At 40.9% G+C, this 26069-nt stretch overlaps 1 protein-coding gene across 2 annotated transcripts in view; it reads left to right on the top strand.

Annotated features, from left to right (window-relative positions):
- ANXA2 (annexin A2) overlaps positions 1-26069 on the top strand; it is a 44171-nt gene that overhangs the window by 8876 nt on the left and 9226 nt on the right. For both annotated transcript variants that reach the window (XM_082448177.1, XM_082448178.1), the window contains exons 2-5: positions 2655-2713; positions 5881-5980; positions 19757-19851; positions 22890-23003. In XM_082448177.1, coding sequence (XP_082304303.1) covers positions 2666-2713; positions 5881-5980; positions 19757-19851; positions 22890-23003 — 357 coding nt within the window. In that variant the 5' untranslated portion in view covers positions 2655-2665. The remainder of the gene's footprint in view (positions 1-2654; positions 2714-5880; positions 5981-19756; positions 19852-22889; positions 23004-26069) is intronic.

Here is a 26069-nt window from a genome sequence, read left to right as displayed (position 1 = left end):
AAAAAAAAAAACTCAAAAAAAAAAAATCACCATTTTCTGTCTCTGTGTTGTGCCTGTGGGAGAAGGGTTACGTGAATCCGATGGTCTTTGGTTTGTGCCGTACTGAGGGGTCCGTGTGGGACATGGTTAGGCAGCTGTCTCCCAAGCCGGTGCTCGGAGCTGGAGAGGCAACTTGAAAGAACTACCTGGCAGAAACTTACCCGCCTCTGCGGTTGTGATTTCCTAAACCTCAGAACCCATGTGAAGTAACTGATCTAATAAATAAGTAGAATTTAATCCACCCAGAAACAACTCTGACTTATTGGTCTTCTCTTTTGTTTCGGCATTTTTCTTTCTTAGCTGTTTACAGTGGGGACTAGAATTCTGCAAGGCAGATGACAACCGTTTACCCCTCACTGCAAACCTAGCCCAGTTCTGACTGAGCCCCAGGAGCGGGAGTCCAGGCCAGGGCTTAGGTGGTCCATGTCCTGGGGAGTTCATGTCCTCTTTGGTGATTCTCAACAGCATAACTGATGAGACGCTATAGAATGTTTCTTGGCCCAAGTTGAAGTTGGAGATTATTCTTCGATTTTACATTCTTCTTATACTAATTCTTCCAAATCTGGTGTGTACTTTACACTTAGAGCACATCTCAGTATGGTCTGGACACTTTTCAGTGCTTGATAGCCCCATGTGGCTGGTGGCTAGTGTGTTGGACAGTCTAGCTACAGAGCAAGACTCTTAAAGAAAATAGACTTTATTTTTTTAGGGCAGTTTTAGGTTCACAGAATAATTGAGTACGAAGTCAGAGTTCCCATATATTCCCAGCTCCCCCCTATATACACACACAACCTCTCCAACTATCAAAATCCCCCACCAGAGAAGTACATTTGTTATAATTGCTGAACCTACATTGACACATCTTTATCACTCAAAACACATAGTTTACGTTAGGGTTCATTCTTGGTGTTGTAAATTCTATGGATTTTGGCAAATGTATAATAACGTGTATCCACCATTACTGTATCACAGCCCTAAAAATCTTCTGTGCCCTGCCAATTCGTCCCTCCCTCCTTCCCCTCTAAACCGTAGCAACCACTGATCCTTTTACTGTCTCCATGGTTGTGCCTTTTCTAGAATGGCATATAATTGGAATCGTACAGTATGTAGCCTTTTCAAACTGCTTTTTTCACTTAGTAATATACATTTAAGTTTCCTTCATGTCTGTTCGTGGCTTGATAGCTCATTTCTTTTTCGTGCTGAATAATATTACATCGTCTGGATGTACCACAGTTTATTTATAGAGGATGACTTTACAAATTAGGATCATATCCCAGTGCTGTGATGCATTGCATGGGTTGGGGGTGTGTGTGATAGTGTCTGAGAGTTGTGGAAATGGAGGAGTTGGAATAGCTGTGATTTTCTTTTTTGCCGTGCTTAAAAAGCTTCTATAAGCATCAAGAAGAGAGAAGAAGTCATGTAGGAGAGAGGTCATTGTGAAAATCTTGCAGAAATACTTCCATAACCACAAATAAAGGCGAATCTTTTTCTCTTAATTCCTCTAACTCACCCCACACAGAGCCTGGAATCTGCCTAGTCCAAAGCCTTCTGATAAATTAACAAATGTCTATGTCCAAATATTCCTTCAAAGCCAGTTGTATGAAAACATGTAGACTAAGCAAACTGTTGGAAGAAGAAAGAAAGCTGAATTGCATGGGCACAATTTCCTGGATCAAAGAATATTAAGCAAAAACAGACCAAAACAGGAGTTGCTGCAATTCAGACGTCGTTCCCACTGTTTTGAGGATGCAGCTCTGCTCTATTTTCTTTATTTTGGGGAGGCTGCTGCTGAATGACCTGTCTTGTCTCAGTTGAGGTAAATTTCCTGCCAGTTGAGCACTTTTTATTGGCAGAGGTTGGTGTATCAATTCTGAGAACTGTGTGATTGCAAAGCTGGAAAGCCAGTTCATTACGTTGTCGTATCACTGTCCAATTAAGTGTATTAACTGAAAGAGGACTTCGTTTCAGCCATTTTGAATCTTAAATACAAGGATCAGTCTTTTATGGGATGAGTTAATGTCAAAATCTGTCCGTTGTCTTTCTCATCAACAGTTTAATATCTTCTAAGCATTGGTGAGCTAAGAGAATAATTATGGATAGTAATAAAGGGCTCCACTTAGGAATCAGCCAGCATGAAAATGCTACTGATTTCAGTTCATATGCATAGTTTTCAGACTATGGATATATATTATATATGATATATTAAATTATTGGTGAAAAATACAGCAGTAACGGCTGGTTTGACAAGATTATCACTTTTTTAGGAGAACCGGAAGATTCAGTCTTATCCTGTTTGGACGAGTTGCACTGGTCTTGGGAAGAAACGTTTTGTTTTTGTATTTACAAGTCAATCTCCCCAGGTTCTCTTTAAACTGAGCAAGAACAAGACTAGCTAGTTCTGTAGTCCATCCCAAACCTAAGACGAACCATCTCTCAGCTTTAATTTTCCCAATCACAAGATAGGAATTGCATCTATTTGCAAAAATTACTCTAATATCGTCAGATGAAATGGTCCAAGAAGTAGAGATGAGTATAATGAATCACTGCGCTTCGGGGGAAAGGAAAGCCTCTTCATAATAAAGACTTTTTGTTGTACTGTTTTTTTTTTTTTCCAGCTTCTTTCAAAATGTCTACCGTTCATGAAATTCTCTGCAAGCTCAGCTTGGAGGGTGATGTAAGTATATCATTTTCACTTTGTGTAATTTTTGCAAATTGGGCATCTCTCTGGGTAACTGTGCCTCTTCCTTTCCTTGTACATCTAAGGAAAATGGGGACAAAATTCAGACAGTCATTCCCGGAATCCCCTTGGTTCCCTGTCTTCCCCAGTACTTTAGCTGTTCCTAGTAGTTCAATTTGAAAGAAATGTTATGGCTCCAGAAACTGTTTTGGCATCACATTAAAATTGGACAGACACTAGTGACACTGAGATGCTTGGAATTTTATCCTGCTATATACTTAACATGCCAGTGGTAGTAATTATTGTGGTGGTACAGGACTTTTTTTTTTTTTTAATTAGAGTATAGTTGCTTTACAGTGCTGTGTCAGTCAGTTTCTGCTGTACAGCAAAGTGAGTCAGCCACACGGATACATATATCCCCTCTTTTTTGGATTTCCTTTCCATTTAGGTCACAACAGAGTACTGAGTAGAGTTCCGTGTGCTCTACAGTAGGTTCTCATTGATACAGGATTTTTAATGTCATGCCCTCGGATTTTATTAATGGTTGACATAAGCTACAGCCATATTGAAAATGATCCCGCATGTTTTGGACTTCTTATAGTGTCCAGAGAGTTATTCCAGACAAGGACTTTTTAAAATTTAGTACCTGGGAAAACTTTTCTCCAAAATAGCTAGAATTTTTTTTTTTTTTAAGCTAAATAATAGAAGTATTATAATTCATCTTGTTGCCTTTTTTGCTTTGGCTATCAGGTAGCTCAGACTTACACTTAATTGTCTTTCACAGGAACTTGGAAATTCTGATACATTTGCTTTTTTGTTTTACAGTCAAAATTTTTAAAAGCTATATGCAAAATTATAAGTCATTGCAAATGCTTTTAGAATAAAGTAGAGTATAAATTATGAATATGTAAAATATCTAATAATACCATACATCTTTCAGGTTATTTTGGCAGAACAGGCTCTAACAGAAACTCAGCAGTGACACTGGTTTGTAGGCATATCTTACAGATATTTCAAAATATGCTCTCACTGAAATTAAAATACAAAGAAGCACTCAAGTGGGTTGACAGCAGCTTGGGTCATGTGGTCCAGAACCCTCTGTCTCTGGTGCTTGCCAATAAAACGTTCAGATGGGTTGGTGCGAGCACAGGTTGTATGGAGTATAAAGCCTACCTCGTTTTCATCTTTCTTCTCGGACCTTGTGCACACTGTCGTTGGCAACCATACAAGCAGCATGTTGAGGTCCAGACAAGTCCAAGAGCTAAATAAATTTTTTCTTAATGGATCAGATCATTAGATCATTTTTAGTATCGGGTTTCATCAGAGGGCTTTTCATGTGGCTTTTGAAGTTACTCTAGCATGATGTGCTTCTCTGTGGAGAGGTGGGACTGCAATAGAAAATGTCATGTATTCCCCAATACTTTGAGGGAAGAGAAACATCACTTTGGCCTCCATAACTTGATTTTCAGATAAATGAATTTTACAGGTAATAAGTTCAATTATCCATTTAATTTTATCTCCAGAGTTACTATAAAATTATGCAAAACTTATCCCTACTCACTGTTGTTTTTGGGATGAGATGACATAGCACCTGATATATGAAGCCATATTTGATGTGGCTCGATGGCCAGACTGCCTGCCTTTGTAAATAACTGATGGGATTGTTAATAAATAGGAAAATGTGTTCCCTTAGATTTCTGTCCTCATTTTGTAGCCACCATACCATATATAGTAAGTATTTCAGAATAACGCTTTGTGTCATTACCTTTTCCTGAACGTGTGCTCTATTCCCATTGAGTTAATCTTACTGGAAAGTTTAAGTAGTGAAATTATACGGAAAACACCTTGATAATCCCCTGTGTTTCAGTTATATGTATTAACTGGATTTACTATTTGGCCAAGATGGTCACAAGTACATTTTGAAACATTTTGTCCAGCCCTGAACTTAGATTTGTGGCTTGTGCTAGGAGACATTTGGGAGGATGGCATCTTAGTTGTTTACCTGCACAGCCTCACTGCTAATAAATGCTGGGGTGCCTTGTAACATGATGCATGTGGGTGGAAAGGTAAGTCAGGGCAACTCAGTCTCCGACTATTCCCAGAAACTGAGCCTAGACAGAGTCATGATGTGATGGGAGGTGTGCAGTGTGGGGAGGAGGGGATGGGGAGCCTTGACGTTGAAGGCGGTGCAGTGGTGGATGGGTCCACTGGCCATCAGCCAACCTAAAGAACATTGTCAGTCCTGTTTTGTCTGTCCTTTGCTTTGGGACTGGATAGCAGGGAGGAGGAAAGCTGTAAGAGCATTTCAAAGGAGAGAAGTTAACACTTTGGAGAGGAGAACTGATGTAGAATCATGCTGTTGTCCTTACCTCAGTCTGGGGTGGGTCGGGCGAGGGAGGGTCCATCAGATCTGGAAGGGTGATGGGCTTTGAAAAGCACTAGAAAGGAAGAACCCGTGGTTTAAAAGGCAGTGAGAAGAAAAAATACTAGGGAGAGTAGTAGGCAGAGGGGATCGTGTTAAAGACAGCAGAGTGGAGGGTAGAGAGAGTAGAGAAAGCAGGCGGAACCTGGCCGATATGAAGAGGATGTGGGCCATGTGGCCTGACCACCTTGGTTCCACGGCGGTGGCCAAAGGGGGAGGATACAGGAAGAAGATGCTTCCCTCACTTATCTCATAGTCTGAGACAGGCAGGCAGGCATTCTACATTTGCTTTTTAAAGAATTGTGAGCTCAACGATACAGGCTCAGTGGAAATTCATGTGCCTGTAGCAAAAACTTGGCTAAACACACTCGTCATTCAGGCATTTCCACATTTCCAGCTTGTTTCACATTTTGGCCAGCCCAGTTTCGTGCTCTTCAAAGCCTTCCGCAAAGAAACGGGTGGTTTCAAGTGCCCAGCTTTGCGTTTTCCGCCTCTGAGCTTGCGTGAAAAGTAAGATGAAATCTAGAAATAGATTAATCGTATTCTAAACTAGTTGAGCCTTTGAAGAAGAATTCTCAATTCGAAACAAGGAAGTTTCGTATCCTATGTGTGAGTTACCTAGCCTCAGAATGATGTGAATTATTAAAAGAAACAATAGGAAAAAAAATATTTTAGGAATTGACATTTCAACAAGAGGATTTTAAGTATGTGTGATTGAAGTGTGTTTGTCTTTTGACCTCAGCACTCCACACCTCCAAGTGCATACGGGTCAGTCAAAGCGCACACCAACTTTGATGCCGAGCGGGATGCTCTGAACATAGAAACAGCCATCAAGACGAAAGGTAGGCCATACATTTGTCCCCCTCGTCAAACACTGACCAGAGGGTTTCTAGTCTCTTTCTTCAACCTTCATACGTTGGTCATTTGAAATTGTCATCAAGCTTTAATGGAGCGATCGAAACCTACCCTACCCCACCCCATCCTTCTCTCCTTCGTTCCCCCTCTTTCTCCCTCCCTCCCTCCCTCCTCTCTTTGGAGAGAAGAAGATTTAAAACATGAGAAACTAAATAACCGAATAGCATAGTGACATGGAAATAGGCTTTAGCTGAGGGCCAGGAAGGTCTGATCCCCTGGGTGGGTGCTTTGGGCTGAGTTCTTCACTTGGAGGCCTCATTGCCCCTTCTATAAGGAAGAATTTGGTCATGGTGTTCCCTAAGGGCCTCTTTTTGGTCCTAAATCCCCTTGAATTTTATTACATTTCTTGGAAAAATGCTGGGAACATTTTACTGCTTTGCTCTCAGATTGATCTAATGAGCGAAAAATTCAGACTTCTTTTTTTTTTTAGCTCTACAAGTTACGCCCCTCCTTAGTCCTGGAGCTTGTATTTGAAGAGCTGTCGGGATGATTGTATTTCCTAGAGTTCCAGGATGAGTAAGAGAGGACAAGGAGGCATAAAAGCCTCTGTTCCGAAATAAAACAGATAAAGCATTTAATTGGGTAAGAGTTGAGCAAGGGCCTGCTCAGGTCATCGTGCTGTTTTCTGTATCCACAAAAGCCAGTGTTCAGACTTCTTTGGCTTATGTTAACGAAGCACGTATCTTTGGGGTTGCCGCATCCCCGGATCCTTGGAAACACTGTGATTATTGTGGTGATGCTTGTGATTCACCACACTCTTCCCCTGTTGGACAAAGTGCTTCTTATCATATGAGGCTAGTCTGAGACACATACGTGAGCCAGCAGCCAGAGTGGCTGCTGGTTCATCCCTTGCTGACGAGTTGTGGGACATTAGGACGATGGAGTGTTTTTACTTATTGACACATGCATACAATTCACATACAGGTCACTGACAGACTGGTGACCTCAGTCAGGGTGACCTGGGGCCCTAAAATTGGCGTGACCATGTGTCCCCGTTATGCCTGCATATTTACTGATTGTGCCCCCTTTTCGCCCTCAGAATTGTCTTATTTTGCAGGATAGATTGCATAGTCACTTTTCCTAGAACCCTTGGAGAAACTGGTGACTGTGTTTCCGGGGATAGGAAGGAGTGTAGAAAGATCCTTTACGTCCTGTGGTTCTAATAGGACATAGGTTTGCATCACTGGCCTCAAAGCAGCCTTAGTTTCCATGGGGACATTGTGGGCACCTCCCACTACAGTGGCCTGGACAACTAACTACCTTCAAAAAGCCATCTTTTTTGGTGCTTTTAAATGACCGTACTTGTCAAAGGCCAGGCTGGGAAGTCAGGAAGTCACTAATCAGAAAATGAAACTAAAATCTGCAGGGCTTACCTCCCTGCAGTCAGTTCTACTTGGTGGAGCCTAGTGGATGAGAGCATATGTGTTTGTGGGTTCAAATCTTAGCTCTACCACTAATTTACTAGCTGTCTGACTCTGGGAAAACATTTAACTTTCTTAAGCCTCAGCTTGCTTACTGTAAAAGGGGGACTAATAAAAGTTCCCACCTCACAGGGTTGTTGTGAAGTAGGAAGCACTTAGCATAGTGCCTGGCATATAGATAATACTCAAAATATGTCACCTTAACACACACACACACACACACACACACACACACACACACCCACACACAATCCGCTCTCCTAAAAACTCACCTTCTCACTATTTGGATGTGCCTACATTCCTGGGGTTTCCCAACTAGCCATTGTAGAGAAGTTTAACAGTTAACTCATCTGACAAAGAAGGTGCCTTTTACAAGAGTAAGACAAAGGCTGCTTTTATCCCTGCATGAGAAAGCTTTTAGCACACTGGAATGTAAAGATTGCGCAAATGAACTCTGGTAACAGCTGAAACTCCCAGGGTAATAAAAATACCTTCAGGCGCTTTCTGAGTTAGTAGAAAAATACTGTAGTTTCTAAGCAGAAACATCTGGAGGGCTAAGATCTGGATTCCTGCATTCCAGTTTGGTCAAATGCAGATGACATCACCATTATCAGGGTTGCAGCTGCTTATTGAGGGCTGCTCATTATGGGCTGGCGTGGCACCAAGCACTTCAGGAACATTCTTCCTAGATGAACTTCAGATTAATCCTCTCATGTAGGGTGCTGTCACCCCCAATTTATGGGGGACACAATTTAGGATTAACATGCTCCAGGTCTCTTGGCTGTGGTTCAGATAGGGGTTTTAACACGACTCTTTCCAGCCCCAGGGCTGTGCTCTCAAGCACCCCAATGTTATGCTACCCACCTGCCAGGGTTGGACTTTTTACTTGGCCATGAGTTGTTTTCAGGCATGAGAACATTTTCTAGCTGTGATTCTGTGGATATCAGATACATGTTATATTTGTGGGTCCAGCTTTTGGTCTCTTGTCTTCTTCTCTCCCAAGCTTAATGCCCAGTGGGTCCCACTTAGGACTGCTTTTTATTATTTGTTTTTGGTGCCTAGTGATTTTAAAGAGTAACTGAATTTTCTTGAGTTAAGTCTGTTGGTCCTTTAAAATAGTTTCTAGATTGTTGGTATATTTAGAACCTTAAATCCTTCTAGGAAACTCGAGAGGAAAGAATATGATAGATATACAGAGCTCAGAGTTGTAACGAAGTTGTTATTATCAGCATTGGTTATTTTTTTTTTAACATCTTTATTAGAGTATAATTGCTTTACAATGGTGTGTCAGTTTCTGCTTTATAACAAAGTGAGTCAGTTATACATATACATATGTCCCCATATCTCTTCCCTCTTGCATCTCCCTCCTTCCCACCCTCCCTATCCCATCCCTATAGGCGGTCACAAAGCACCGACCTGATCTCCCTGTGCTATATCAGCATTGGTTATGATGGTGACAAACCTAGATCCGTCTTCTAGTTGGAGAGTGACTTAGTACATTGTGGTAACTGCCTTTATATTACATAGAGTATCTGTAGAATGTCACCAAGACATGAAAAGTAAAGTTTGCAAACAATTTTTTTACATTGTTATTGAGGTATAATTCACATCTCATACAATTCACCTATATAAAATGTACAATTCAGGGTTTTTTTAGTATATTCACAGAATTGTACAACCATCACCACAATCAGTTTTGGAACACTCATATATTTCACCTTAAATTTGTCAGTTGCATAGGAAATGGGCATAAAATAGTATATACAGTATGATCATACCACCACAATTTTTTTTATGTCAAAAAGAAAAAAATAAAAGGCATTTAACTGATATATAGAATTATGGGTAATTGATTCTTTTCCTGTGTTTTCGGTATATTCTGTTTTTCCCAATTTTTCTATGGTGACATGTATTACCTTCATAACAGAAAGCAGTAAACTAAATTAAAAACAAAAATGAAGTCATTGCAGTTTAACAACATGGGTTTGAACTGCGTGGGTCCACTTACACGTGGATGTTTTTCTCAACGGTAAGTACAACGGTGCTACGCGGTCAGAGGTTGGTTGAATCCACAGATACGGAACTGAGGATAAGGAGGGCCGACTGTAAATTATATGTGGATTTTCAGCTGTTGGGGGTGTCGGCACCTCAAACCCTCCAGTTGTTCGAGGGTCAGCTGTAGTTGGGAAACTCACATCCCTTTTGTTTTTTTCTCCTTCCCCTTGATCTTTTTAGATACTAACACTAGTTTAAAAAAATGAGCTAATTAAGATCTTACCTTCCCTTTTAGAATGCCTTTCACTTTAAGTGTAATTAGGAAGCTCCTGACCCACCTTAACCGACCCTTTTCCAGGAGAATACAGTGCAAATTAATTGGTGTTTCCCTGACATCCAAGGAAACTGGGTAAACTTCAAATGCTGATACAAACAAAGCCAAAGGACCGTGAAAAGATGACCCTCCGGGCCTCCGCTCTCAGATAGGGTAGCCCACCTGTGTGTGCACACGTGTGTGTGCGTGTGCCAAACGTAGAGCATGCTGGGCATTACCTGTACTGCCTGACGTACGTCTGCTTCCCTATCCGAGTACTCGCAGGAAGAAGGGCTGTGAGCAAGTCACCTGTGGCCTAGGGTTGCTCACTGCTCTTAAACCCAAGGATTGTAAACCGAGGCAGGCCTGCAGTGGGGAGGATTAGGAGGGGCAGACCTGGGTGAGATCTATAGGCTGGTGCTGCCTGGACTGGTCAGAAGGCCCCAAAACAGCTCTTATCCCTCCCTTCTCCTCTGCCCTTATCTCTCGCCTGGGCTGCTAGGGCATTTGTCCTTATTTATTTATAAAATATTTATTTATTTATTTGGTTGTGCTGGGTCTTAGTTGCAGCAGGTGGGCTCCTTAGTTGTGGCACTTGAACTCTTAGTTGTGGCATGCATGTGAGATCTAGTTCCCTGACCCGGGCCCCCTGCATTGGGAGTGCGGAGTCTTACCCACTGCACTACCAGGGAAGCCCCTGTCCTTATTTTTACGGGCCTCCTTGCCTCATCCAGTGCAGATTCTCTGTCTAGCTTCATCTCCAGGCTATTCGGTGCCACAAACAGAGCCTTTGCTCTCAGGAGTGTGCAGTCCGCTTCTAGTGGGAGTGTTGGCCCACTTCTGACATCCAGGCAGTTCCCACTCATCTTGGCCTGAGCTGATGCACCGCCTCTTCTCCAAGCTTTCTCTAAGAGGGAGGCAGAATCATTTATTCCTTGATCTGTGTCTCATAATACTTTCATCTCATTTATAGCTCTTGCCACATTGTGTTATAGTTATTTATCTATGGGTTTGTCTCTCCCACCAGAAAGTGAGCTCCTTGAGGGCAAGGACTTTATTTCATTAAACTTTTCTAATGCCCAGGCCCCTGGGATCATGTGAGAAAGTACATATTTAACCTGAATAGTAGTGAAAATGTACACAGATACCAGAGCATACAGGTGAGTGCAGAGTCAGGATATGTGGCTGGCAAGAGAAGGCAGCAGAAGGCAGTTCCAGAATCTGGACCCTATCCCCAAAGGATTAACAGTCCCCTAGTGAGCTTTGATCCTTTTTTCCAAAATGAATTTAGCTCACGCTTGTAAGACTGCTTTGTTTTTGGTTTGAAGGAATCTCAGTGTTCCCTGAGCATGTCACCTAAACCAAATGCATGATTGCTTTGTGTATGCTCTGGCTTGAGGTAGACTCTGCAATTACTTACCTTAATTAATGTCTAGTTAGAAACTGAATAAAGCCATGCAAAAGTAGTAATATTGCTTAATTAACAAGAGGTTTCTGAGACTTAAATCTGTAGGAGTCTCTTGGTCTAGATTGGCCTTGGGTTAAATATATACTGCAGAGTGTACAACACAGCTGTGAATGGTTTACCATATGGGTCCAAATAACTAGAAAGGAAAGTCAGCTAAATTAGAAAAGGATGAATCTAGACTACATAAAATAGATTGTAATTAGAAGCAGCACAACCCCGGAGTTAGTGTAAGTGCCAATAAACTGGTACAGGCTTCGGTCTCTCTCTGGAAGGGGAGGGTAATGAATTGCCCTATTATTATTGCCAGTTTTGATTTTAGCAGTATTTGTGTTCTCCGGAAGGGTTGCAGAAGCGGGTGATTTCCACCCCCCCCTATAAGCACAAGTATAGAAGCATAACGGCAGCAAGTTGCTGCGCTTATTTTTTTCTTATACTTTTGAAATGGAGACACTTAAGGTTTCCAGCGTGGCCAAAAGACTGACATCCCATGGCAGTGGGAAGGAAGCCAGGATGTGTATTTTTGCTTTCACCTGCACACCTGGAGGTATATTCATGTAGCTGAGACGGCGATTAGGAATGTATTCTCTTGAAGATACCAGGAGTCAGATTGGCTCTGGAAAGTAGCTTCTCTCCCACAGGAGTGGCGTCGGAGGTGTGGGCCCAAACTAGGAACCCCCAAGCCTGAGTGTGAGCGTGCTTGTGGGAAAGGCCCTTGTGCCCCCACGTAGCCCAGGGCCTTCACACTCTAACCATCCCGGAAGTGAACCGGAGGGAACAAAACCTTCCCGTTGATGAGCACTTTCCTTCTGTGTTCAACTTGACTTTAGACTGAATTCTCATCTTACAGCACTGCTGGGAACAAAGAGGGACCAGTGCTGAGTCACAGTCACCTTTACTCTGGGCACAGATTTTCTGATTTCTTTCAAGATGATCATTGTCTACTCGGGTATGTAGATGCCAGCCTCAAGCCAAGGAGCCTATGAAACATGGGTGAAGGAGTCCCTGGTGCCTTTCTCATTGTAGGCATCAGCTGTGTTGCCTGCCTGTCAGCTTTTTCTTTTTTTGTAAAAAATGGTTACCTCTTTTCCATGAGGAAATCCAAATACCGGTGACACCCAGGGATGATGGAAGTCACCACATTCGTTCTTATCTGGTGTCGGCAGTGCTGAGACAATAAATGGTAACTGCTCTGTTAGCTGAGTTCAGGGCGGGTATCAGTTTCTTTTACATCTGTTCAGATTTTTTACTTTCTGACTCAGGAAGCTGGTAGAGCAACAAAGGCACAAATTGGTGCTTGCATTTTATGCATAACCCTTCATTTGCAATTTTATTTGATTTGGATCTTGAGTAGTGGCCTTTGCGTTTTCCTGCTGGTCCTGTAGAGTATCTCAGAAATGTAATTATGCACGGAAGGCAGACAGGGTTCCAGATTATTAAAATACCCGGTGGGATTACCAAGGAGACTGTACTTAAATCCTTTCTAAGGGACTCAGCTGAGGTGAGACCAGAGCAGAATGGAAATAGAAGAAATTTGATTTCTGGGCCCAATCCTCTTCTTAGGCACTTATTAGCTAAACCACGCTTTCCCTGAGTCGGCCCAGGCAGCACCGTGGCAGATGGTGGGAAAGGTACTTTGGGCAACAGTGTGTGTGTGTGTGTCTGTGTGCATGCATGTGCTTCTCTGTCTCTAAAGTCACTCTTACTGGCATTTTAGGCTCCCATTGAGTTATGAATGGCTATTTCCAGAACAGAGTCTTCTAGCTCTTTCTCTTGAAAAAAACCTCAGTTGGGTTAGCTCAGTGGCCATGCATTGTTACTGGGTGGCAAATCATTATCTACAGATTAGTCAATGTGTGTACATTTGTATGTTCTAAATAGTTAGGTCCAGTTCTGTAGACAAATAGACACGTTACTGTCTCCAGTCCTTTTTAGCAACAACATGGAGGAGTGTGGTATAAAGAAGTACCAAATTATAATTCAAAAAGGTACAGACATGACTCATAGAGATATAGGATAAACACGTGGCAAACATTTATTTAATTCATTGAGATAGGGCTGGTTCAAAGGGAAATTTGAGAGACTAGGTGTTTATAGGCACTGAGGAAAGAATGTTGGAAGAAGATTGCTAGGCTGGATACAAGACCGTTAATGTCCTTCAGGGCACTGAAGCCATAATCTTGGGGGCTATCCTTTCTACTGGACCAAAATCTACAAGTTAACGCGTAACCCCATAGAGCCTATGCCATAATCAGTAGTGAGTAGCAAGTCGAGTGAGAGCGTGCCCTGGAGAAACAGTCTTGGATGGGCCTTTTAGCCACACTGGGAAGACACGTTCCCTTCCTTTTGCCTTATTTTCAAGTTTTGGATGATCTTCTGTAACAGGAGGCAGAATAGCCCAACGTAGATATTTAACCCTGGTTTGAATCCCAGCTCTGCAAGTGACTTGCTTGTGTGACCGTGGGTGAGTCCTCGTCTTTCCCTCATTGGTACAATGGGGATGACAATAACACCCATCGCACACGGACACGATGACAATTGCAGGAGAGCTTTGTACAAAGCACCTTGTAAAATGCCTGGCATGTAGGTACTCAGTGAATGGTCGATACTATTAATATTATAATAAAATAAAACCCATGGGTCTGTGCCTTCTCCTCTCTCTGTGGCCTGCCTATGACCTTGTTGTAAAGATGATTTCTGAGGTTTGATACTGATATGCCCAGTAACCTAAGCCAAGTCCTGGTTTTACCTATGATCTAGATAAGGAGCGGATCTGGGCAGTTTTCCTTTGTTCTCTAACTAGTCAGTCAGCCCTGCCTGGAGGGCCTCCTGAGTCCTTTATCGAACAAAATGAAATCTGTTTTCTCTGTGCAGTCAGTGTGCCTTGGCAGATGTGAGTCAGCATCCTGTGCAGAATGGCCTCTTGGTTCCTTGCCATGAACAGTAAAGATGCACATTTTCCATGCATTGCCAGATGTGGAGCTGACTTGGGGTTTCCACCCGCAGAGAGGAGGAGGAGACTCCACGAGGCCCATTTTGTGGGTTTGGATTCAGCCATTATTTTAGACTGCAAGTGTTCTTTGTTTTAAAAATATGGCTGATGTTTTAAGGAACCCACGACCCCAGAGTTTTCTGTGTGAGCCCTGCTGTCAGCGGTGCCTTCCCATGGCATCACTTGCCAGAGCTGTGGCTTCAGGTGACTAGCACTTAGAACAGGGACTGATTTTTTTCAGATGCCCCGGAGTGTGGGAAGCATTTTTGTAGTTAGCTGATAAGATTAGTTGGCCATTTTCATTCAGTGAATAAATGCTTAAAAACTTTCGTGCTTCTTTCCATCAGGAGCCAAATAAATTTGTGTCTTAGTTCCTCACCAATCTTGAAAATCTTAACTTCTGTTAGTGTTGAAAAGACATTTAATATTTAATGTCCATCGACAGAGGATTGGATAAAGAAGATGTGGTACATACATACAATGGAATATTACTCAGCCATAAAAAAGAATGAAATAATGCCATTTGCAGCAACATGGATGGACCTAGAGATTATCATACTAAGTGAAGTAAGTCAGAGAAAGACAACTATCATATGATATCACTTATATGTAGAGTCTAAAAAGATGATACAAGTGAACTTATTCACAAAACAGAAACAGACTCACAAGCCTTCAAAAATAAACTCATGGTTACCAAAGGGGAAAGGTTGGGGGGAGGGATAAATTAGGAGGTTGGGATTAACATATACACACTACTACACATAAAATAGATAATCAGCAAGGACCTACTGTATGGCACAGGGAACTCTATTCAGTATTCTATAATAACCTATATGGGAAAAGAATCTGAAAAAGAATGGATATATGCATATAAATATGTATAACTGAATCACTTTGCTGTACACCTAAAACACAACATTGTAAATTAACTATACTCCAATATAAAATAAAAATTAAATTTAAAAAAAGGCATTAAAAAAAAATCTGCCTGAATCACAGAATTTACTGTGTTCTCACCCACATTCTGTGGGATCCTGCACCCATGTCATTGTTTCCCAATGTGAGGCTTTGCTTAGATTACTTTGTGACCTTCCATATCAAACGCAAGAGGAATGGGATGGGAAAATAGGCATTTTTCACATTTATTGTTTTCTTTATGCGTTTGCTTCATCCACGTGGTTTCTTTTCCACCCTGGGCTCCTTCCCTCAGCAGACACTTCCCTTCGCACTGGCACAGGAGAGATCGGAAAGTGCAAATCCAGAGAGGCAGAGCCTCATCTGCCGTCGTCCGTGCCTACGTTAACCTTGTCAAATGTAAAGCTTTCCTGGTGTACTGGCACTTGCTGTGCATTTGTTGACGGTGATTGTGCTGACACAGGTAGCTGAGTGTTCAGCCCTCATCCTTCAGCTGCATCCTGGGCAGGAGTGGTGAGTCACCGGGTGACCCTTGCAGCTTCAACCTGGACTGAACTATTTTCCGCAGGAATAAACCGTCTCACCAGTTATGATGCCAGGTCGAGAGGAAGCAGCACTGTTCTGAAGATAAGATGGTTAAATCCCACTGGCAGATGTGTGCATTCTGGTGTTCCAACACAGGACGTGCCTTACGTGGCTTTGAGTAGGCCATTGATCCCGGGCTCTATGATTTTTTTTTCCTCTTTCTAGTTCAATTTGAAACTTGCGAACAGTGGTATGGGAGGAACAGCTGATGCAGGTGAGGCCCTCGGAAGGAGGAGGGGGCTTCCACTGGTAGAAATAGCCTCCATTTACTTTCTTTGTAGTTGCTGGCATTAGCATTTGTGTAATGTATCACATCTTTCATTGGTAAGGGGTCCCAGCATGCTGGATTCTGCATCACAGCAGGCTGTTTGCTTGGTGAATAATTTAGGTAAAATACACTTCGATGCCTTCAGGCTCTAGTTGTTGCTGAGTCCTAGGTGAGATTCCGGTTAACCACCCAGGCTCTTTATGGGGATTTCCAGTAACTGGATTGTATTCTGACTCTGTTGGCTGAATGCTAAGCTGCTATGAACACAAAGGTTCATTGTTTGATTGCTAAGAGAGGTTTGTTTCGTTGACTAAGAGCATGGGACTGCACTGAAGTTTGTGGAGTGAGCTCTTTTCAGGTGTTATTTCTTACCTGGGTTGTTTGAACAAAGGTAAGCATTTCTTTCCCTAAAATTGTAGTTGACCCTGCACCTCACAGAAGCAGTTGGTAGAAGCAATTTAATAAATAGTCTTATACACAGGCAGATTTCCAACGACCTTTCCAATTCCCACCCATGCTTTTCCATCTCTGTTGGCGATTCTCAAATAAAGAATCACCAGGGAGCTGGTTGAAATGCCCCTTGCCAGGTCAAGTCCGCAAGAGTCTTTAATCAGATCTCGGGGGCAGGGAGGCCCAGGGAGCTGTGGTTTTTTGTTTTGTTTTGTTTTGTTTTTCTTTAATTTTTTTTATTCAAGTACAGTTGATGTACAATATTATATTAGTTTCAGGTATACAGCATAGTGATTTGGTATTTTTGCAAATTATACTCCATTATAGGTTATTACAAGATAATGGCTATAATTCTCTGTGCTGTACAGTATATCCTTGTTGCTTATCTATTTTATACATAGGAGCTGTGTTTTTAATAAGTGCTTCATGTGATTCTCATTCAGGTGGGCTCAGGACCACGTTCTGACACAAACACAACTTTGCATTTGTTTCCAAGGGGAAATGATGTTTTATGGGTCAGTGTTCTTGGCCTGCGTTTAGGTCAGCAGCCCAAAGATTGGTTTTAGGAAATATTAGAGTTGAGATTAGAGGGTATAATTGTATTTTGTTATTCTCCAGCGTTTTCAGATTTGTGTAAGAAAGTTAAGTGTAAAGGAAAAAGACGTTTATAAACAAGTGGTTTTCCTAATATAAAGTTAGAGCTATAGAATATTGAGAGAGAGAGAGAGAACATATGTAAACACATGTGTGTGGGCAGGCATGCATGCCCACGTGACCAGATACATCCACGAAAGTAGCCTGGTAAGCCTTAATGAGTCTGTGAAGAAATCTATCCAGCCTGTACCTAAGCTCAATTTTTGGGACTTCCCTGGTGGTCCAGTGGGTAGGACTCCACGCTCCCAACGCAGGGGGCCCCGGGTCGGGGAACTAGATCCCGCATGCATGCTGCAACTAACAGTCCGCATGCCGCAACCAAAAAGATCCACATGCCACAACTAAGAAGTCCTCATGCCATAACTAAGACCTGATGCAGCCAAAATAAATAAATAAATAAATAAATAAATAAATAAATAAATAAATAAATAAATAAAAAATAAAAGAGTTGCAGTACATTCTGTAGAATACATTTTTTTAAAAAAAGCTCGATTTTCTGGTCTTTCGTGGAAGCAGAACTGGAGGTCATTGTTCAAGCCCCTTCCTCATGCAAGTGTAGATGCTAAGACCCTAGGAGGGCAGATGCTTCCACGGTAACAGTGGCAGAGCTGGACCTCCGTCTCTCTAAGCTTCAAGCTTCCCCATCTGTAAACGAGGAAGAGAAATAGCCATCCCCACGTGGTTGTTGTGAGGGTTACATAAGATGATTTGCATTAGGATGTTTTGGAAACCAAAGAGAATGATATAGATACAGTTCCTGAATATCATGCATATCGTGCTCTATTCTAACTAAAGTATTTAGAACCACACTAGGAATCTCGTGAGGTGAAGTCACTAGTTGATTCTAGATCAATGATTATATGTCATTCATGGTGTATATATTTTAAAAATACCCTTCTTGTGCTCATCATAGTGAATTGGAAACAATAGGTAATCAAAAGGAAGAAAACTTGAAATTATCTATAATCCTACCACTCAGATGATCCCTATGAAAATTTTGGTATAAACTAACACAGTATTGTGAATCAACTATATTCCAATAAAAATTAAAAAATTTGGTTTTGGTATGAAGGGTTCAACATATTTTTTCCTTCACATGAGCATGCCTTTTACAAAAATCAGGTTAGATTGGGTGTACTGTTTTGCAACCTGTTTTTTTTTACTTAACAGTATATTGTGAACATTTTTTCATGTCATTTAATACTTTATACCGTCATTTTAAATGGCTGTATATTATCCCATTATATGGACAAAAACATTTATTTAATCAATCTATTATTAGACATTTTCCCCCTTTATTTTTTGCCAAAATAAGCATCTTTGAAACAATCTCATATTCAGCAGTTGGGTTTCTACGTTGACACTGGCTTGTCTGAAAATCAGAGCTAAAGGTATAAATGCTGCAGTTAAGGTAACTAACGTATTGGTATGAATTCACTTAAAAATGAGTATGTAAATACAAAAATGTTACTTATTTTTATACCCAGAAATTCTAACTTTCTGCTTTTTGATCTTTCTAACACACTTGAGAGTTTAGAATACCTTCTTTGTAAGTCTGCTCATTGCCTCTGTCTCAGAGCATTATCGTTCTGACCTTTCTGTTGCTTTGGAACTCCTGGTTTCCTATAGGCTGGGCTGTTTGCAGGTCACGTGTGACCTTGGAGGCTTAACCACTCTGCTGTTTTCTCACTCAGGAATTACCTATCCAGTTATGGCAAAGACTTCCTTTTATTAAACTAAGTTCATAATCAGTCAGGAGAGAGACCTTTCACCTTCTGAATTCTTAAAATAGTGCTTCCTTAAGTTAAATGGCATGTTAAGAGTATTTCTGATATAAAATTGGAAACTTTCACATACCAGAAGGCATTGCTTATCTTTGTAAATACACATGTTCCAATTAAAATAGGTACTAAAATATTTTGGTGGCACTACAAAACTCCCAGTTTAGATTTAATTTACATTAAAACATTATTCTTTTTAATAAAGTTATAAAATTGATTATTAAAATTGCCTATTGAATATTAAAAGCAGTGGAACATTTATTTTCCTTACAAAACAACTTAGTCTTCAGTAAGTAGGATTGTATTAATCAATTATGCTATTAAAATACAACTGCCATATTAAATCTGACTCATTTGTCATGACAGTTTATATAATTATAGAAATTGTACCTAGCTGCTTATATAGCCATAATCCTGCAATAAATATAAATAATTGTCTCTATTAATTCAGGTCGCAGTTACTGTCTATTAAGACCTCAGTTAAATGGTAATTCGGGGACCTTCATTTAAAATCTTTCTAAATCTTTGTTGTTCCATCTGACTGCCAAAGCCCCACAAATGCACCTCCTACTGTTGAGTCCAGAAACCCAATTTATGAATGAAATTTTTTTTTTTTTTTTAAATACAGATACTTAAAAAGGTCCATTTAGACTTGAGGTTTGAGGCTGTCAGGAAAAACAGAAAAGAGGGTATACATATTGGGTGGAGGGTGCTGATAGAAAGAAAACATCTTAATGTCTTGGTATTTCACTTCAAGGACTAATATATACATTTCAGGTTGAAAAAATGCTTAAAACCTTCTATGTAAGCCCAAAGAACTAGAGCATATGGTTGAGTAACTGTTCACTACTTGTGTCTTCATAGGTGTGGATGAGGTCACCATCGTCAACATTTTGACCAACCGCAGCAATGAACAGAGACAGGATATTGCCTTCGCCTACCAGAGAAGGACCAAAAAGGTACAACAGGTTCAGGGATGGAGGGCATTCCATGTTGAATTTCAGTTCCTCAGCCATTGCTTTTTCTTTTTGTGAATTCTGGCTCTTCCCAGCAAGCACCTTCTGGAACCCTAGGATATCCAAGGTTTTCCCCTTACATCCTGTAAGAGTCACAACTCACGCATACGTGGCCCCTGGGGTGCTTGGAGCTTATTCATAAAGACCACACCCTCTTCCAACCCAGAGGGTGTAAAGGGAACAGTTCTGGAAATAGAAAGGATAGGGGAAAACAACAACAGGTATCATTTATTGAATGCTAACTTTGTGCCAGGTATGCCGTTCTCTACATGTGGCCACTCATTTCATCTTTATGACTTCTGCTGGTTCTTGATAAAATGTTTTAAATTTAATCTTGGGACACTAGCCTCCATTTGAGTATTGATCCTGACACTCCTCTCATTCTTAAAAAAATACACTTGAGTTCCTAAGAGCTTTGCAACCACCAGGTTTAGTTTAGTAGTTCATTTGGTCTCCAGGCTATCTTCACCTTGCCGTGCTCTCACTATTTAAAGGGTCTTGTGTGCTTTTTTTCCCTTGCTTGTCCACGAGTGGTTAAGGAACAGCCCAGCACTTGTTCATCCTTTATTTTGTCGCAGTGTTAGGAAATTTATTTTTACAGACAGGCTGCTTTATTTTTAACTTCTTGCTATTAAAAGCTTTTGATTTATTCTTGGACGGTGCAGTAGGCATGGCTTCCTGCAGCTCCCGTTTGACTTACGGCTTTCACTCGTAGTCACAGTGGAGGTGAGCTGGAAGGATTCTAGAAAAGACATTTCTGCACTTGGAGTTGACATGACCACCAGGGTCCAGGAAGTTGCAGGTCACACCCTGCTATATCTCCCTCTCCCACCTCTCAAAACAGTTGGAAAGGACATACGTAGGAAAGCATGCAGCTTGTTTCCTCTCATATGCATTAAAATTTTTCTTCCAGCTAGACTGACATTAATCTACTATAGTGAGGCATGGAAGGGAGTGTTTATTTCTCCACCTTCCCTAAAGGATCTGTGAGCTGGTAGAGCTGAGTTCCAGTTGGAGCTGAAGGCCCACCTCTTTGGACAATATGCCTGTAATTGCTCCTTCAGCTGTCACTTACAGAGTGTGGTCTTGGAACACACTTGGGTGTGGACACATAAGTGTACATAGAAATATAGAAGCCCGGATTTCGATTTCAGATGAGATATATGGAGAACAGAGCTCTCACATACCCTGTTGGAGGGATGATGTTACAGAATCATGATGGGTTTGGTGACCTCACAGGCTTCATGGTGGGCTGGGGACACCTCACTCTCCTATTGATTCTTGATACCTCTCAGCCCTGGGCGAAGGAGAATTATCCCATTTTAAAGAAAGATACATAAAATACTGGAGATACTTTCTGAAGGAAATCCTGAAAGCAGAACCTTATTGTTTGCATAATAAAGGAGAAGGCCCTGTATTGTAGAGTACTTTAACAATAGGGACCCAGGCTGCCTAGGTGAGGGCGTGAACAGCATGGGTACAGCTAGTAGCACTGGACAGGAACTGGGACAGAGGATCGATGTTCTGTTTCTTTCATGTTCGAGCAGATGCCAGGTTTCTCCAGATAAGGAATGGTCATATTTTATTTGTCAAACATACCTGGACAAATATTCTTTGCTAAGTGCAAAGAAAGCCCTGTGCTTGACATTATGAGAAGCAGGAAGTTGGCTGCCCATAAGGAGTTTATTATAGAAGTGGAAGCAGTCAGTAGGTGCCCAAATGCTATTTGAAGTCTGAACAGAGAATGGGTAGAGGGGAGTGTCAGGGTAGGCTAAGTTTGGAATTACCCAACCTCAGAGTTCCACGCTGGAAAATTGGTGCTATAATTGGAAGGTGTAGCTTCTAAAGTTCTCTCCTAAGTGCTATGTGTTACTAGGACTTCAGGAAGCAGGAGAAAGTAGGTGATGAAAGGGTTGGGCCAGATGATTTCTAAGACCCATCTCAGTCCTCGACATCTGTGAATGATTTGAGAAGATTCTCTCTGAAGCAGGCTGCACATCACCTCTTAGAGCCTGCACATACCTCTAGGGGCTAAACGTCGTAGATGCCATGGGTGCTGCTGCAAAGCAGGAGAGGAAGAGAGAAGAGGGGGGAAAAAGTGAAAAGAAAGAAAAAAATAATTGTAACAGGAGAGTTCAGCCATCACTCAATGCCCATGATTTGTAGGAAATCTAATCCCCGGGGAAGCATCTGTCAAAGCCACATCGAATTGGGATATCTGTCTGCCTATGTGGGTGCTGACTCAGGCCTCTGACTTGAAATCTGTCAGTGGATTTTAATGGTAACAGTGGGAACCTTTAAGAAACAATATACAGCAGGGAAGCCCAGGGGTGAATGGGGAGGGCTTTAGTCCCCACCATCTTGATAATACCATTCCAGTTTGGTATGGAAAGTAGAGGTTCTCTCAGTCTTAGGTGAAGTGTTTTGCATAGGAAAGCTTCATGGGATCACTTCTAGCCAAGTGGGGGCCTCTGGTTCCACCTGGAGACTTTCTGGAGCCACCTCTGGCACAGCTGCACAAAACCTTTCACAGGAGGATACCAGCAGGCCACGAGGGTTGTTTCCTTGGAGGCTCCCCACTTTGATCACCTCCTTCTTAGCAGGGGCCTTGACCCTAGAAAGTGCCCTGTCTTCCATAGGCTGTTACGACGTGCGAGTGTAAGCGTATTGTAAACTGCATTCACTCATAGCTTTCTGAGGCATTGCATGCTGCTCTGGTTTCCTTTTACTGACTGGACGAGAGGGCAAAATCAGCTTGGATTTTAGGGGATTTTACCGGAGGAAAGTCTGATCTTTCCATTTCTGACCTTTAGGTCTGCCAAAGGGAATGCGGTTGAAGGATACTTGGACCGAACACCCCAGAGTTGTCAAAGAATCACAACCTGCTTTACAAACACATGCCTCTATTTTTGTCTTACTAGTTTTAAAGGGAATACTGGTTACCAACCAAGTTTTCCATGTTGTTGCCTGTTTTTCTGAAGGAACTTGCATCAGCACTGAAGTCAGCCTTGTCCGGCCACCTGGAGACAGTGATTTTGGGCCTATTGAAAACACCTGCTCAGTATGACGCTTCCGAGCTGAAAGCCTCCATGAAGGTAAACACGTGTGAGATGCAATCTCTGTCAAATCTGCCATTAATATTTGTGAATTACAGCTTCCTGAGTGTAATTAGGTGATTTTCAGTTATGTTGAATTCTCATTTGGAATCATTTTTTGGGAATGAACTGAAGCTATAAGGCTCAGGATTTGTACCAAAAATATTTCCACTACTTTTTTTTAAGACTGTAAAGAAATTTCATGATGCAGAGAAGTCAGTTACCAGCTGCTACTGCTTGGCACCTGGGCAATTGGAATACCATTCGGAAAAACTACTTCCTTGATTACACTTCCTCTTTAAAAAAGATTTGTTATGATATTAAGGCAAAAGTAAAACTCATAGCTTTTGTTAAGTGAAGCTTAACAAAAATCTGCGTATGCCGTTTTGGTTGTTTCTTCTGACCTCCTCCTCGCTGGTCCCATTGTTTGATTCAAATTTTGGGCAAAATCAGAACATCACAGTGCACATAAAGGGTGATTTCAGATCGTGAATGGTTCCTGTGTTTTGTTCAAAGTATCAAGGCACATGCTACTGTCTTTTGTTTGTATTTTGCAAAGTTATTTTGAACATGGATTTTTTAGATTAAATTAGATAGTAAAAATTCCAGGTTGTAAGTTCTCCTGAATTTTGTGTGTACCTAAAACATCAAGTATTATATAAATGTAATAGATACATAAACATAAATGCATGTTTAATGGCAAAGCACAGAACCCTTTTCGGAAGTGTGCCTGCAACACTTTGAATAATCTGACACTGCCCTCTGCTGGTAAAACTGGGTAAAGCCTCAGAGTGGAGGGAAAGCTGTAATTCTGATTTTTTTTTCTAAGTCCGAGTGCATTTTCTGTGATGCCACCATTTCTGAATTATGGAGAGATGGAGCTGTAAGTCTGTCACCAGCTAATGTCACAGTTCAGTTGTCATCCCTTCCCCCACGGAGCACCTCGAGAGAGAGGCAGCTTCCCACCGGGTATTTCCAGGGCCCAGAAGTTGATAGCTCAGGGCTGCTGAAAGATTTGCTCTGAAATCAGTTTTCCAGCTTGGCCCAAGCTGTGCTCAGTTTATTTGAGCAGACTTGCTCTGAGTTTTCTAAGTAGGCTATGTTGGACAGAATGATAAAATGTCAACAACACTTAATGATCCTGTTTAATAAAAAGAACACTGAAAACACTCAGTCTTGGGACCTTTGGAGCCATGGATGAGTTGGACTCTCCTAGGTTTCTTCTGACCATCATCACTTCAGATCAGTTTATCTTATTTTTGCCAAGAATTCATTGAGTTGTGATTTGTGCAATTTTATAAGTATCTATTACTAGGTATTAGTGACTTGAAACAGACCTGTTTGAGCTGTCAGTCACCGTTGTAATCTATGTAATTGGGCCCAATGAAAGGTGCTTTGACTGCTAGATCTTTGACCTTGTGCCAGCTCTTCCATTAGCTATCACAGCTGAGTACCCTTCTGAAATCCATAAAGCTTGGAGTGACATTAACTGAACTATGCTTTAAAAAAAATCTGTTTTGACTTCTGGCAATACCAGTGGCAATATCTGCCATATGTTACAGTAGACGTTGCCCTTGTGATGGGAACTGTGGACAGTCTGTGGAGAGCTTGGGCCAAGTTTGAAATTGCCAAGGTCACCTTTAAATATAGAGAAAAAGTACTATTAGAATTCTCTGATATTAACATGGGTATATCAGTGATGAAAGAAAACAAATCTATTGCTATACCTGTTTCACGTTTCAACAGTGTCAGGATATAGCATTTCTTCCAATGCATGAGTTATTTTTAGACTATATTTATTATATATCCTTGAGATTGAAAAATTGCCCCCTAAAATATTTGAAGATGCTTGGTAATCTCTTTATAATATCTGTATAGAATATTGTGTAGACCTTTTGCTAAGAAGGTCTAAGAAGGGAAGAAGAAGGGAAGAAATTTTGCTAAGAAGGGAAGAAATTTTGGCTTTGCCAGCACCTCTACAAATCATGATTAAAAACTCTGGGAGAAGAGGCCTTGGCTCAGATTAGATGAGGAATAAAATTCAAAATTAACTATTAACCTGAGGCTTAGCTTATATAAACCACTTTTTTAGGGACATATAAACTCTAATAAGTTTAATTAATAGCTGACACACTTTTCATGTGGATAAGTAAGTTTCTTATTGTATTAACACCTTATAATTGATTTACATTTTAAACAGTTGTAATTCTACTTAGTTCAAAGTGATATTTCCATACTCGGAAAGACAAGTATTAGAGAATCCTGATTATTAAATCTTGACTTTGATCATGAAGCCAGCTTTGAAATACAAGTTTCACTGGGTCCTTTCAAGCTCTCTGGCATGCCAGCTCAAAAGTGTATATATTAAATTTGAATACATCACCCATCAAATTCTTATTCCTTAATAAAGTGTTGGTGTCTAGGTTTATTTGGCACTTCATTATTTCCTTTTGCTTCTCTAAAATGCCTGAAGAGTGCATCACAATCAAGCAAAAATGAAGTACAAGAATGAAATTTTTAACATTAACCCAATTTTACATTTCAAAGAGGTAAAGCTAAAAATTTCATCTCATCTATACCTTTCCCTCGTAAAAGACTTACTCCAATCTAACGATGCTGGCTGCAAATGACAGCATAAAATCTCTACATTCCTTTGTTTTAAATTTCTGAGCAGAATTGTATAATAAAGAAAATTATTTCTCATCTATTAAAGTAATGGCTGATTATTAGAGAAGTTGAAAAATAAAGAAACATAGGGAGACGATAAAGTTATTCATTTTATAAACCCATCGCCAAAAGACAACCACTTTTAACATTTTGGTGTATTCCATTGCTGTCTCTTCCTATTTCACTATATGTTTATATATAGTGGAAAAAAATTTTTTTTAATATAGTTGAGCTAAAAAAAATGTCAGTTAAACCATCTTTTATTTATTTATTTATTTATTTATTTATTTTAAGTCCATTGGTAAAGAGTTCATTAGATTGGATATTGTATGTAATCTTTTTTTTTTTTTTTTTTTTTTACTTATTTTTATATTTATTTTTGGCTGTGTTGGGTCTTCG

The sequence above is a fragment of the Balaenoptera physalus genome (genome assembly GCF_965194825.1).
Source record: "Balaenoptera physalus genome assembly, chromosome: 2".
Classification (NCBI taxonomy): domain Eukaryota; kingdom Metazoa; phylum Chordata; class Mammalia; order Artiodactyla; family Balaenopteridae; genus Balaenoptera; species Balaenoptera physalus.
Note: the sequence above shows the minus strand (reverse complement) of the source record. Positions and strands in the feature narration are given on the sequence as shown.